Source organism: Bos javanicus, chromosome 3 (genome assembly GCF_032452875.1).
Source record: "Bos javanicus breed banteng chromosome 3, ARS-OSU_banteng_1.0, whole genome shotgun sequence".
Taxonomy (NCBI): Eukaryota; Metazoa; Chordata; class Mammalia; order Artiodactyla; family Bovidae; genus Bos; species Bos javanicus.
The window spans coordinates 9,290,102-9,305,470 of record NC_083870.1 but is presented as its reverse complement, the minus strand read 5'-3'; the positions used below and the strand labels follow the sequence as shown (position 1 = coordinate 9,305,470).

Here is a 15,369-nt window from a genome sequence, read left to right as displayed (position 1 = left end):
TAAGAGTGTAAGAACAGCTGGCAATTATGGGCTTACCTCTTGGGGATGATTAACTTCAGAGTAAATTGTGGTGGAGTCATAGTTTTTCACAAGTTTTGGGATTTTTGTTTCCTGTAGAACACAATTATATTGACTTGGCTTACATAAAGAGATATGTACTCATGCACACATATATTCACATAAAGAGATATAAACTCATGCAAACAGATATATTCTTGGGAAAGGCAGTGTGACGAAAGAGGGATGATGTCAAAATTCTTCAGGAGGAGGGCTATGGAGTGTTTAGCAAGAGGAACTGGAAATCAAGCACTACTAGCTCTCAAATTTGTGAAGGATCAGTCACCTTTCCTGAGCCCCAAACTGAAGCACAACACTCCAGCAAACCAGTGGGATTATGAGCCAGAGAGACAGAAGGGTGACCTTGTTGGCAGGTGGTGTGAGGGAAAGAAACCATTCTTGTCCTGCATCCAACTCTACTCTCTTTCCTCCATTTTTAAGAACTGACCTACAGGGACTTCCTTTGTGGTCCACCAGTTAAGAATCTGCCTGCCAAGGCAGGGGACATGACTTTGATCTCTGGTCTGGGAGGATCCCACATGCCATGGGGAAACTAAGCTCGTGCGCCACAACTACTGAAATCTGTGCACCCTAGAGCTCATGCTCTGTCACAAGAGGAGCTACTGCAAAATGAGAAGCCCACGCGCTGCAACTAGAGAGAGTGACCCCTGCTCACTGCAACTGGAGAAACTGTGAGCAGCAACAAATACCTAGGGCAGTCGAAAACAAAAAACCAAAAAACCAACAAAACACCTAACCTACACTACCAGAGAGTCATTGTATTACATCTTTGGTCTCAGATCTTTACTACCTATAACTGGAGGTATTGCCTGCTCTGTTTTGCCCCTGTGATTCTAATAGCCTGGTCATCATGTCATTGGGGTCTCCTTGAGCATGGAGAACTGTTAGAATAGGAATACCTCATCTTAAGAATGGCTCTGCTTGGAATAAAAAGCCTGATGGTAACAGAAGTCCCCTGTGCTCATAGTTTTTGGCATTTTAAATGAATTAGGGTGTATCTAGGGTGTTATCAAAACCTCTGAAACTCTCCAAAGTACCATGTTTTGCTAAAGAAAAAGTTAGCAAATTTGTTGGAGATTAGATTCTGGGTTTGTTGTGAGTGATTCATCTTGTCATCAAGAGAAAACTGGAAAGGCAATTGAAATAACTAAGGTGAGAGCATCTCTTCTTGTTTGCTATCTTTAAAGAGCCTACTTTGCAAACATCTGTAAAGGGCTTTGTGAGGGGAGATTTGCTGTGGAATCCAAGATTTCTAGCTAGACCACTGCTTCCATTATTGAAGAATGCTGGCTCTCTTGACTTATTTTTCGTTAGATGTGGAACTGGTCTCCCAGGATGTGTAGTGTTATTTAGAAATGAACCATTTGCAGGTGCTTTATTTTGGGGCTGATGAGGAATTACTGATGCATGGCGGGGAGTTCCTGATGCCTGACCAAGGCCATCCTGTTATGTCGCTAGAGGGGAGGGGATGATTGAGGGCTGCTCATGCCTTTAGTGTCTTTCACAGTTGAGGGATTGCCAATTCTTGTCACTCTTTCTCTCTTAAGAGGCTCTTCTGAGCCCTGCTATTTTCCCTAAAAAAGGATGAGAAGTCCCCTGATACAGAATTGTGTCCTTTGGGAACTCTCAAATTTAACTGAACTTTATCCATCCAGCAGATATTTACTGGGCTTCATGCTAAGACATAGGGGAAGAGAGAGGAAGACATAATTTTCACTTCCAGGCAGCTTGTAAGTAAGCTGAAGGGACATGACTTACTGATGCATTACATAGTTAGATTAAGCAATGTAAAGCAGGGTATGAGTAAACATTCCACCGGCGTGAGAGCAAAAGGGTGTAGAAAGGTCCCAGACATAACTCTTGTCACTGCCTTCACTTCACCTCAGTGGTGGACATCGTTTGGATTTAGTCAGATGATTGTGACAAGTTAATGAATAATGACTGTAAAAATAATGACCATGATGGAGTATAAAGCTGAAAGTACTCACCTTGTTTGAATGGGTGACCTGAGCATACACAGTGTTCCCTGAAGAGAAGGAAGCGTACTCTAAGTTACTCACAGTTTCTGCTGTTAACACAGGAAGACACAGTCAATGGCTGAAGAACTCTGGTCTGCTCTCCCAGGACCTTGTCAACCCCATGTCACTCTCTGGCCCCAAAATGGTAGTTGTTTGAAACATTGCCCTTCCTTAGGGTACATTCATGTTCCCAGTCTTGGGAGTTCAGGGTTGAACCAGAACCTTTTCATCCATTTGATCTATTTCTGACCTCATCTCCTAGGAGAACGTGGTCTTGAGCTACCCTAAAGCCTCTGAGTCTCTCTGGATTCACATGAAGGGAAGCTTCTGGGACAAAACAGCACTGGCTCCACGGGAGCTAGAGAATCTCACTGGTGAGCATAACGGAGCCAGATTGTCTCACGTATATAATACTATTCAACTTTTCAGAGCTCCTTAGAGTGGGTTTGATTATATTAGAGATGAGAAATTTGAGGCTTAGAAAGTTTTATTGCCTTGGTGCAAATTTACACAGGAAATGATCAAACAAGAATTTGAATGCATGCTGCCTGCAATGCAGGAGACCCCGGCTTGATTCCTGGGTTGGGAAGATTCTTGGGCTTCCCTTGTGGCTCAGCTGGTAAAGAATCCGCCTCCAATGCGGGAGACCTGGGTTTGATCCCTGGGTTGGGAAGATCCTCTGGAGAAGGGAATGGCTACCCACTCCAGTATTCTGGCCTAGAGAATTCCATGTACTGTACAGTCCATGGGGTCACAAAGAGTCAGACATGACTGAACAATTTTCACTTCAAACTCAATACCCAAACCCTGGCTGAATAGAGTGATGGGGTCAGGCAGTCATCTTTGGGCATTTGATGCTCTAGTCCTATCTTTACACTGCGCCTGCTGTTGATAATGGACAGGCCATGAGCCCTTTCACTGGCACTTAGCTCTCCATTGACAGGATGGGGGAATGGCCCTAATCCCATCCCAAGAAATTGCCTGAGTGACCAGTGTGCATTCTTGTAAGGGACCCTGTAGGTCCCACAGGGGATAGACTTTCACAATTCCAGGTCTTCTTCCCTTGCACCATCTGGTCCATCTGAATAATGACATTCTGACCTCCTCCTCTCTCATTATCTAGCCCTCTGATCACCCCCCTTCATTTTCCATCTGGCTCTTGCCATCTGTTTAGTGACTGGGAGCTAAGAGTCTGGAAGCTCACCATGACACTGGGTTTGCTGAGTAGACAATTGAAAGAAACCTGAAAAATAAAATCAGGGAAACTGAAATATGTGACTGTAGTGAGAGAAGCCTTCCATCCTCTACCCCTGTAGGTGTGTCTCTGGAGTAACAGCCCCCAACCCTTTGGCACCAGGGACGGTTGGTGGAGGGGGTGGTTTGGGGATGGTTCAAACACATTACGTTTATCGTGCACTTTATTTATATATTGTGGCGATCTCAAGATATTCTGCCTTGACTTTAGGGTTAGAGTTCTCATTCCTATGAGAATCTAATGCCACCGCTGATCTACAGGAGGTGGGGCTTAGGTGATGTGAGTGATGGCGAATGGCTGTAAATACAGATGAAGCTTCATTCGCTTGCTCACTGCTCACCTTCTGCTATGTGAACTGGTTCCTAAGAAGCCCCATACTGGTACCAGTCTGGGGCCTGGGTGTCAGGGACCCCTTCTCTAGAGGATGTGGTGGGAAAGGGACCCAGAAAGGAGGGCAGGCAGACCCCGAGGCTGGGTCCTGCATTTTCTAGTAGGACAGTCTCCTTAGGAGATTAGCACATGTGTATTCACAGCACAAGTGTTGTCCCCGTGGACTGACTGAGCCGGGTTTGCATCCTCCCCACCTTTATCTGTCTTCTGCAAGACAGAGTCTTGTATCAGCCCCAGACTCTAAGTCTCTGAAGCCTGAGAGAAGTAACAATAAGAAGAAAGGAAACCTGCTACTTTTTTCCTCTGAACAAATATTAATATGAATGCAATGAAGAATATACATGTCAAAACAACCACAATGATAATCCATCTGATATCCAGGTATTCATTTTTCCCATTAATAACACCTGCAAAGAAAAAAACAAAAACAAAAAACGTTGCACTTGAGACACATCGAGTGAGGCCCAGAGTGGTATTTTAGAGCCTCTATTGCATCTCTTCTAGACTATCTTTGGGGGTTGGGTGGGTTCATCTATACCCAGAGGTTCTGGGGGTCTGGGCAGGATTTCTGCAAGTGGGAGTCTCATTTAGGCAGACAGGGCAGTGTGGAGCCTGGTAGAGACAGAGAGAAGAAGCAATCTTGCCTTCCTAAGGACTTTGCTCCTGGGCTCTGGGAGGCTTAGAGAAATGGTTGGTGGAAGGGGAGGGAAAAGGAGAGCATTCTAGAGGAGTAAGAGACACAGAGCTCCAGGGGTGTCTGTCCTCTCCCAGCATCACTCAGCTGTCTCCCATTGGGCCTCTGTTTTAGGAATCATAAAGGGCATGAGCGACACCCCACACCCCACAACACTCAAGGCCCTCAGAGAGACCTGAGACAGACTTACCTTCACAGACACTCTTGTCAGAGACAGAAAAGGATAAATAACTGACAGGATTCTCAGCTATGCAGGTGTAGGTCTCTTCACTGAGGCTCTTGGGGTCCCAGGATATAGAGAGATTTGCTTCACTATGATATGGATTTCCTGCGACCTGCCACCTGAATGAGACGTTATCATTTGGATTCTCCACAGAGCACATCAGCTGGATCTCACAGGTATTATTTTCAGACCACGTGGTGTGATGTGCAACTTGTAAGTTGCTCAGTCGTCCTGTGTGCAGAGAAGAGTCCTGGATGAAGGACAAATGGCTTGGCTCAGCCCTCTGTGAAAAATCTCTATCACCTCTATGTTTCCATGTATCCCACCTGACACTGCTGTATACTCTGTAAATAACTTTGTGTGTGCTGCCTAATCGATGGGATTGAGGCCTCTGGTGACCAAATGATGAGGGACGTCAGTATGAGACAGAGTAGGCAGTGGAAGAGAGGGAAGGGAAAGACTGGAGTTTTTGCCAGCTAGTCAGGGGATTTTGAGCTGATCACTTTAATTTTTGGAGCTCCAGTTTATTCCTGGGGTCCTTCTAGCCCTTGTTCACTGCCCTTTGTGTAAACATAATTTGGAGACTATGCAGCCCAGCCTTAGTTCAGAAACCAGAAAAGCAGGTGCGTGAGCTCTGTTTCCTCCATTATCAGAATTTTCCTAGCTGGGATGGAAGATAAAAGCTTAACTTACTTGGAGAACCAAATTTCCCACAACTTTGTTGGGATACTGGTTCTCATTGGATCTGGTGCTGCCTCAAATGATAACAAAGAGATCTTGATGCAGAGTGTCAGCAAGTCAGAAAGGGGTGTGTTGAGAACTAAAGAATTAGGGAAGGAAGGAGTGAAGAAACAGAGCAAGCAAGCAGTTCATGGGAAGGAAGAAGTGCAATAGATTTGGGCATTTGAGAATACACATGATGCAGGTACTTCTGAGAGTGGAGACCAGAAAATATTACCTAAAACTGTGTCAGCAGCTGTGAACCAGTGTGAACATGGGAGCAGTGCAGGAAAACCTTCCGACCTAGACTTGGCCCAAGGGTTGAAATAAAGATGACCCAGTAAAAAATGGAATGACTCCAACTATCTCATTAGAAGAGATTAGGCAAAGCATTAAGTTTAGCTAACTGAGTAGGGGTTGTGGAACATACCTTGTTCGAAAGGAATTTTCATGTCATGGCAAGAGTAGATTTGGAGTTAGGAAGACCGAGGTTAGAATCACGGCTTTGTCATTTATTGGCTACATGACCATGGACAAATTTTAGTCTCTGCTTGCCCCAATTTCTTCATCTGTAAAACTGGGCAATAATACCTACTTCTTGGATAATTATGAGGATTAAATTAGATAGCACATAGCACAGCAATGGCAAATGTTTGGCTTGAATATTTACCTCCTTCAACCAATGTCCATTGCTGGATTGGTGCTGCCTCAAATGATAACAAAGAGATCTTGATGCAGAGTGTCAGCAAGTCAGAAAGGGGTGTGTTGAGAACTAAAGAATTAGGGAAGGAAGGAGTGAAGAAACAGAGCAAGCAAGCAGTTCATGGGAAGGAAGAAGTGCAATAGATTTGGGCATTTGAGAATACACATGATGTATTCTCAAAACATCTATATTAAAAACCTATATTAATATCTTACTCCACTTGATGAATATATAATTACCCACTTGACATTTCCACCTGAATATAATGTATATCCCCAAGTCAACATGTCCAAAAATATCCTCCAGTTGTTCTCCACCCGCCAAAAGTAGAAGCCAAAGTCCTTGTGAAGGCTCCCAGAGCCTTAGATGATGTGACTCCCTATTTCCTTACTGACTTTATTTCCTGTTACTCTCTCTTACTCTGCTCATTGACGTTTGAGCCTGCCAGACACAGGGAGGGCCTGTGCTGGATAGCTCTTCCCTCAGATATCTGCATGGCTCACTCTTTCACCTCCAACTGGCCTTGGCTCTAATATCATCTTCTCAATGAGGCCTATTATGACTCCTCCATTTAAAACAGACTGCTGCTTTCTGGCATTTCTGGTGGTCTTTATATTGTTCTAATCTCTTTTTCCATGAGTTTCTCTCATTGCTTACTTACTATGTTCTTTGTTCATATATAATGTGTATTTTTATCATTGCCTCCATATCCTCTACCCAGAATGTCAGCATCATGATGAGGTCAGGGATCTTTGTTTTGTTCACTGATGTATCTCAAGGGACTAAAACAGAGTCTCAACATCATTCATGGTTAACAAATACTGTTGACTCAGTAAATAAACTTAACATGACTCACATTTTTCTTAACACTGAATCTTAGGCTGCTGCTGCTGCTAAGTCACCCCAGTCGTGTCTGACTCCGTGCGACCCCACAGACAGCAGCCCACCGTGCTCTGCCATCCCTGGGGTTCTTCAGGCAAGAACACTGGAGTGGGGTGTCATTTCCTTCTCCGAATCTTAGGCTGCTGCTGCTAAGTCAGTCATGTCCGACTCTGTGTGACCCCATAGATGGCAGCCTACCAGGCTCCCCCATCCCTGGGATTCTCCAGGCAAGAACTGGAGTGGGCTGTCATTTCCTTCTCCAGTGAATCTTAGGCAGTTACTCCCAATTAATTGATATTGACCCATAAGATCAAATCTTTGCTATCCCTAGCCTAGTACACACAGATTAATTGGTCAATGTTTTAAAAAGCCAATAGTTTTTATCTTAAAATTCCTTTGCACAATTGTAAAAACAAACATGTTGGTGTACCTTACGTCTGTTTTTGTGTATGTGCTTTAGAAGGAGAGGCACTCCAAAATGCCCTGGGAATGTATTGGCATTCAGTCTCAAGAGTGTGGTTGTTGCAGAAGTTGTACTTGGTCTTCTAAATAGTCACAGAAGAAACTTGTCTCAACAAGTGTAATGGAGCCTGGTACAGGGTCAAGGAGTCATAAGCTTTAGGTTCTAATCTCAGCTCTGTCACTAACTGCTGTGCAATGTCATTGAACTGTTTTGTTTCTGGACCTCAGTCTAGCTCCAAATGCCATACTTTTTACCACGAGTCTATAGTACATATTTGCAGTCACATAGAATTGAAATTGTACTATTTTTTAGTCCATACAAAATTAAGCCCAAGTTTTGACTCACTGAAGATCTGCAGGTTATAATCGGTGTTCAGAGAAGAGGTTGATGTGGTTATCTGGGCACGGTAATGTCCCACGTCTGCCATTGACAGATTGTTGAGCTGCAAGGAGTAGGACTCAGTGACATTCAGTTGATCTTTCCGTTTGGGATCAGTCACCTGTATTTTTGCTTCTTTTGGCCATATGAAGATGACAGAGCTTCCCTCGTGAAGCCAGGTGATGAACGTGATATTCTCTTTCACAGGAAACTTTGAGGGAAGAGTTACAGACTCCCTCAGGACCCCATTCACAACCAGTGGGGTTGAGCTGGCTTCTGAAAATGAGTTCCCTGTGAACACAGAAAGCAAACTGTTGTGACTCTCCCTTCCCTACCTCCCACACCCTTTCTCCTTACGCTGCCAGTCTGTTAGAGCTGATACTGAAGTCCAAAGATAAGATGAAGAGGAAAAGGGTTGGGAGGAGTGCTGAAGCAGACAATCACAGAGGCTCCACCAACAAAATGCCTGGCACCCTTGGTTGATGAGTAGTTGGTCCCAGCCAGTCTACCTGTGACCAGCTGGATGCCACACTAGCTGGTCACACCTGGGTCATAGCCATACTATCTGACCCCAGCCTCTGAGTTATCTGGGCATGAGATGGAGAGGGACAACTGCATCCAATCCCTGGCACAGATTTCAAAAACTGCAACTCTTTACTGATGAAATATAGTTAAAGCTTGACATTTAGTAAATACCTGCTGTGTTCAACGTAGTAGGCTTGTGAGATTTAAAGGACTAATAATAGGAATTTACAGTTCTTTTACATTATTTCATCTGATGCTGACAACAACTTTGACAAGTAGGATGAATATTATCATATCCATTTACAGACAAGGATCTGAGGCACAGAGTAGTTAACTAATTTTCCTAGAGTTGCCCAACTAAAGAATAACAGAGTTGGATTCAGATCCAACTCCTTTGACTCTAACTATTTTGTGCTCCTTGCATGATACCAGAAGATATCTTTTCTGCTCCCAAAAGATAACTGTCTAGGAGTTGAGAAGATAAAAACTGGTAAGTATAAAATTAATACATATAACTTCAAAGTAACATGTAATGGCTACACTCTCATGAACCTATCTCAGAGCCATTAATGTTTGAGCAAAAAAGGTGAAATGGTTATAATCATTTTTAAAGAAGATTCTTCCTTAACATCCTCTGCCAAATTCCTAGCATTTATCATACCATTTTGTAGCCGTCTGTCCTCTTGTTATCTTAACTTAATCATCTTATTTAATAGTTATCTTAATTATCTTTATATCTGAGCACAGAGCATTACACAAAGTAGGATCTGGAAATGTTTGAGTGAATCAGTGAATAAGTAACCATTACCACTAGGATTCAGCAATATGTGAACTGAGACCTTCCAGATGTTCAAGCTGGATTTAGAAAAGGCAGAGGAACCAGAGATCAAATTGCCAACATCCGCTGGATCACAGAGAAAGCAAGAGAATGCCAGAAAAAACATCTACTTCTGCTTCATTGACTACACTAAAGCCTTTGACTGTGTGGATCACAACAAACTGTGGAAAATTCTTAAAGAGACGGGAATATCAGACCACCTTATCTGTCTCCTGAGAAAGCTATATGCAAGACAAGAAGCAACAGTTAAAACTGGGCATATAACAACAGACTGGTTCAAAATTGGGGAAGAAATATGTCAAGCCTATATATTGTCACCCTGATTACTTAACTTATATGCAGAGTACATCATGTGAAATGCCAGGGTGGAGGAATTACAACCTGGGATCAAGATTGCCTAGAAAAATATCAGCAGCCTCAGATATGGAGATGATACCACTCTAATGGTAGAAAGTGAAGAGGAACTAAAGAGCCTCTTGATGAGATTGAAAGAGGAGAGTGAAAAAGCTGGCTTGAAGCTCAACATTAAAAAAAAGAGCTAAGATCATGGCATCTGCTTCCATCAATTCACAGCAAATAGATGGGGAAAAAGTGGAAGCAGTGACATATTTTATTTTCTTGGACTCCAAAATTACTGCAGAGAGTGACTGCAGCCATGATGTTGAAAGATGCTTGCTCCTTGGAAGAAAAGCTATGACAAACCTAGACAGCATATTAAAAAGCAGAAACATCACTTTGCCGATAAAGGTCCTTATAGTCAGAGCTTTGGTTTTTCCAGTAGTCATGTACGGATGTGAGAATTGGACCATAAAGCAGGTTGAGTGCTGAAAAATTAATATTTTTGAATTATAGTGCTGGAGAAGACTCTTGAGAGCCCCTTGGACAGGCAAGGAGATCAAACCAGTCAATCCTAAAGGGAGTCAACCCTGAATATTCACTGGAAGAACTGATGCTGAAGCTGAAGCTCCAATATTTTGGCCACCTGATGCAAAGAGCCAATTCATTGGGAAAGTCTCTGATGCTGGAAAGATTGATAGCAGGCAGAGATGGGGGCAACAAAGGATGAGATGGTTGGATGGCATCATCAACACAATGAATATGAGTTTAAGAAAGCTCTGGGAAATGGTGAAGAACAAGGAAGCCTGGCACGCTGCAGTCCATGAGGTCGCAGAGTTGGATGTGATTTAGAGACTAAACAATAACAACTATTACCACAACCTCAACTTTCTTAAGACCCCTTAGTTCTCAGGAGAGAATCTGAGTAGGGGAGGAAATATCTCTTAGGATTTTTGTGCTCAACTCCTGGGTGAGCTCGCACTTCCTCTCTCTCAAATTGTCCTATGCATGCCTGTCACATGAAAACGACTTCACCCCTTACTACATTTTTCCATCAGCATTGTAACCTGCTGTTGTTTGTCATTTGGCCCTTCTTCCCTCTTGGAATAACACGCGTGAATATCACAAGCAAAATCTTGAGTGAAAAAAGAAAATTCAGATACAAATAGAATACAGTGGCATGCTTCCATTTATTTAAAGTTTAAAAACAAGCAAAATAAATCTATTCTTTTAAAAGTTGGGATAGGGTTACCTTTGCAGTGGAGGGAGAGCAAGTAGGAGGGAGCATAGTGGGGGCTTTCTGGGCTGCTGGTTATGTGCCATTTCTTAACCTGTGTCCGGATACACAGATTTGTTCATTTTATGATGACTCATTGAGCTGACACTTAGGATTTGCAGTTTTCTCTATTTCAGTAAAAGAGGTTAAACAACAAAAAGCAAAACAAAATAATTGCAATGGCCTATGTGGGACAAGAGCTTCCCTGGTGGCTCAGATGGTAAAGAGTCTGCCTGCAGTGTGGGAGACCTGGGCTCGATCCCTGGGTCAAGAAGATCCCTTGGAGAAGGAAATGTCAACCCACTCCAGGACTCTTGCCTGGAAAGTCCCATGGACAGAGGAGCCTGGCAGGCTACAATCCATGGGGTCACAAAGAGTCAGACATGACTGAGCGACATCACTTTCTATGAGGGACAAAATGATCTGATTCTTTTTCTCTCTGGCCTAATTTCCTATAACTTTCCACCTTCTTCCCTTCCTAGCTCACATTATGCTGGCCTGGTTCTTCCTTGAAAGGCCAGGGTTGTACACTTGTAATTGCCTCTGTCTGGAATGCCCTTCGCCCAGGGATCCACATGGCTCACTCTTTTTGTCTCCATAAGGTCTTTAACTTAAACTTGCCCTCTCAAGGAGGTCTTCTATGACTACACTTTCCTCACCACCAGTCCTCACTGCTGTACACTCACTGCCTTTGAATTTGTTTTTCTCTGTAATATTGTCTACCACACTTTGTAATTTGCATATTTGTTTTACTGTTCTTTCCCCCTTCCACTAGAATATAAGCTCCATGAAAGCAAGAATTTTTGTCTGTCTTGTTCAATGTGGTGGACACTCTTGAACAGTGCTTGGCACATAGTAGGCCCTGGTGGTTCAGTGGAAAAGGATCTGCCTGCAGTGCAAGAGATGCAGGAGATGTGGGTTCAGTCCCTGGGTTGGGAAGATTCCCTAGAGGAAGGCATGGCAATCCATTCCAGTATTCTTGCCTGAAAAATCCCACAGACAGATGAACCTGGCAGTCTGCAGTCCATGGAATTGCAGAGTCGAACAAGACTGAGTATGAGCATGAATATTGTTAAGTGAATGAGTACATCTCCACTCTTTATCTTGGAGTTTCTGTGCCAAGGATGTTTAGGTCCAGTTCCTCTTTGTAAGGAATCTTGGCATATCCTGTGGCCCAAGACTCTTCAGGAACTGTTATTCTTTGTCTAGTACAGACTTTTAAGCTTTGTTTTTACAGGTTGAAATCCTTCATTTATTTAGCAATCATTTTACTATTTGCTCAGCTCTATGCCAATTCAGTGAATAAAAGCCTTAGAAATCACGGCATTCAGAGCATATTTATTAGATTCCTTTTATATACCAGTTTCTGGGCTGATGACTGTGAATACAAATATGAATAAGACACTGCTTGTCCTTCTTAGAGAAGCCTGACAGGTAAACGTGTAGCTGCGGTGTGGCGAGTTAGGCATAGACCTAGGATAGAGTTTGCTTCCAGACAGCTCTCACATCACTAATTTCACCCTGCACACTCACTATCAAGTGTTTCTTTCTCTTAGCCATAATTACGAGGTTGCTTTCCTCTATTTTGCATACTCTTGAGTGTAGGGATTATGCTTATTATCTCTGTAACCCTAGCCTTTAGCACAATTTTGAGCCCAATAAACGTCAAGTTGATAAGAGGTATATGCTCTCAGTTCAGTTCAGTGACTCAGTAGTGTCCAACTCTTTGCAACCCCATGAATCGCAGCACACCAGGCCTTCCTGTCCATCACCAACTCCCGGAGTTCACCCAAACTCATGTGCATCGAGTCGGTGATGCCATCCAGCCATCTCATCCTCTGTCGTCCCCTTCTCCTCCTGCCCCAATCCTTCCCAGCATCAGGGTCTTTTCCAATGAGTCAACTCTTCGCATGAGGTGGCCATAGTATTGGAGTTTCAGCCTCAGCATCAGTCCTTTCAAAGAACACCCAGGACTGGTCTCCTTTAAGATGGACTGGTTGGATCTCCTTGCAGTCCAAGGGACTCTCAAGAGTCTTCTCCAACACCACAGTTCAAAAGTGTCAATTCTTTGGTGCTCAGCTTTCTTCACAGTCCAACTTTCACATCCATACATGACCACTGGAAAAACCATAGCCTTGACTAGACGGACCTTTGTTGGTAAAGTAATGTCTCTGCTTTTTAATATGCTGTCTAGGTTGGTCATAACTTTCCTTCCAAGGAGTAAATATCTTTTAATTTAATGGCTGAAATCACCATCTACAGTGATTTTGGAGCCCAAAAAAATAAAGTCTGACACTGTTTCCACTGTTTCCCCATCTATTTCCCAAGAAGTGATGGGACCAGATGCCATGATCTTTGTTTTCTCAATGTTGAGCTTTAAGCCAACTTTTTCACTCTCCTCTTTCACTTTCATCAAGAGGCTCTTTAGTTCCTCTTCACTTTCTGCCATAAGGGTGGCATCATCTGCATATCTGAGGTTATTGATATTTCTCCTGGCAATCTTGATTCCAGCTTGTGTTTCATCCAGCCCAGCATTTCTCATGATGTACTTACTCTGCATGGCAGTGCAAATAGTGAAAATGATGGGGCAGGAAGGGTTGGAGGTTGTCAGGAAACACATCACAGAGAAGATACCATTGTAGTATGGCTTTGAATAAAAACAAGAGATCCTTCATTGCTTGATTATTTCAAGAATGTCCTGCTCTTTCTTTGCTCTGTTGTTCCCTTTGACTGAAACACCTTGCCCACATTTTCCCCTCGGGTGAGCTCCTATTTATCCTTTAAGGGTAAGTTCAAATTGCTTATATTTGTGGGGTTTTTCATTGATCCAGGAAAGTTGAAAGGAGTTTGTAGTGGGAGAAGAGGAAAAGGTATAGAAAGAGGAGAAGGGGTTGGTAGGAGTCGTTCCCTGCAGGTCTAAGAATAAGATTTAAACCTCTGTGCTTAAGGAAGGTGAAGGTCAGAAACTGCTTTTGGAAAAGCTCAAAATTACTTTTGAAAAAGTTCAAAAGCTACTCTGAAAGACTTTGGACTGAAGGAGTGCTGTTTTGGGGTCCAGATGATACAATATGGCCCAGAGAGCACAAGGTCTTTTTCTCTACTCTACCTGGAATCAGCACTGATGCTTTGGGAATGTCCTAGATCTGTATCCTTGGCATGAATATTGATGTTCTCTGCAGAACATTGAGGTCTCCCCTAAGTGGTTCAGCTGGTAGCAGATTTGGTTAGGACTGGAACCAGAAGAGATTAAGAATTGGGAAGATGTTTCATGACTGCAACAGAAGGCTGCTTTAGCGATCCATGGAAAGTTCTCTTTTTAGTCACTGGGGGCCACTTGGAGCATGGGGTTGGTGCTGAGGTCTTGCTCATCCTCTGGTGTGGATGTTGAGTCAGCAGAAATTTGCAGTATGTTTGTTTACAAGTTTCACTCACTCTGGGAACATGAGTAGTGTCTTCATCAGCTTATTATGCCCTTAGAATCTGGCCCAGGGAACCTGGAATACTGCATAGGTTGAGATTAGAATGTGAAGTGACTTGAACGATTATCTGAATGATTTTTTTTTAATGTGGTAAGAAAAATGGAGTATTTTTGAGAAATGAGAAGGAATAAAGAAAGCAGGTAAGACTGAGTTGATTCTGGAAAAATGGCAGAGAAACTTTGGGTTATCTAACCTAGGGGACTGGCTTAGGCCTATCTAAGGGAAAAAGAAATATAGTGGGCTGTTTCAGCTCAGCATGAAACAAGTTCAGAAGGAGGTTAGAAAATATATGAATAGCCAATAAGCACACGAAAAGATGCTCAGTATCATTAATTGTGAGGGAAATGCAAATCAAGAACCTCTATGAAATGTCTTTATATCTACTAAGATGGTGACTAATAATAATAACAACAATAAAAATAATTGAAAAATAAGTGTTGGTAAGGATGTGGAGAAATTAGAACACATTGCTGGTGGGAATGGAAACTGGTACATCCACTGTGAAAAAACTGTTTAGTGATCCCTCAAAAAATTAAGGACAGCATTATCATATGATCCAGCAGTTTCATTCCCAGAAGAACCGAAAACAAAAACTTGTACAAAAGTCTTCATAATAGCACTATTTGAAAAAGCCAAAAGCTGGAAACAACACCAATGTCCATCAGGAGGTGTGTGGATGAATAAGTTATGGTACACACATACAGTGGAATATTATTCAGCAATTAAAAGGAATGAACTCTCGATACATGATACAATAGGAATAAACCTTGAATACATTTTACTAAGAGAAAGAAGTTAGACATAAAAATTCACAGATCACATGATTTCATTTATATGTAATATCCAGAATAGGTGAACTCATTGAGACAGAAAGCAGATTAATGTTTGAAGGGGGGTAGTTGGGGAGAGAAATGAGAAGGGATTGCTTAATGAGTACAAGGTCTTCTTTCAGGGTGATGAAATGCTCTGGAGCAGTAGAAGTGGTGGTTTCCCAATGCTGTGAGTTTACTAAATGTCACTGAATTTGTACATTTTAATATTACTATTTTATGTTTTGTAAATTACACCTTAATGGAAAAACAAAACAAAACAAAACAAAAAACGGAAGAAA

At 42.6% G+C, this 15,369-nt stretch overlaps 1 protein-coding gene across 10 annotated transcripts in view; it reads right to left on the bottom strand.

The window, feature by feature from the left end:
- SLAMF6 (SLAM family member 6) overlaps nucleotides 1–15,369 on the bottom strand; it is a 44,572-nt gene that overhangs the window by 24,482 nt on the left and 4,721 nt on the right. For 2 of the 10 annotated variants that reach the window (XM_061401704.1, XM_061401707.1), the window contains exons 2-7: nucleotides 7,772–8,095; nucleotides 4,626–4,889; nucleotides 4,029–4,148; nucleotides 3,301–3,339; nucleotides 2,067–2,146; nucleotides 37–111 (exon numbers count right to left, since the gene is read on the bottom strand). In XM_061401704.1, the coding sequence (XP_061257688.1) occupies nucleotides 37–111; nucleotides 2,067–2,146; nucleotides 3,301–3,339; nucleotides 4,029–4,148; nucleotides 4,626–4,889; nucleotides 7,772–8,095 (902 nt within the window). The remainder of the gene's footprint in view (nucleotides 1–36; nucleotides 112–2,066; nucleotides 2,147–3,300; nucleotides 3,340–4,028; nucleotides 4,149–4,625; nucleotides 4,890–7,771; nucleotides 8,096–15,369) is intronic. The other 8 variants (XM_061401718.1, XM_061401727.1, XM_061401737.1 and 5 more) reach the window with 8 other exon arrangements.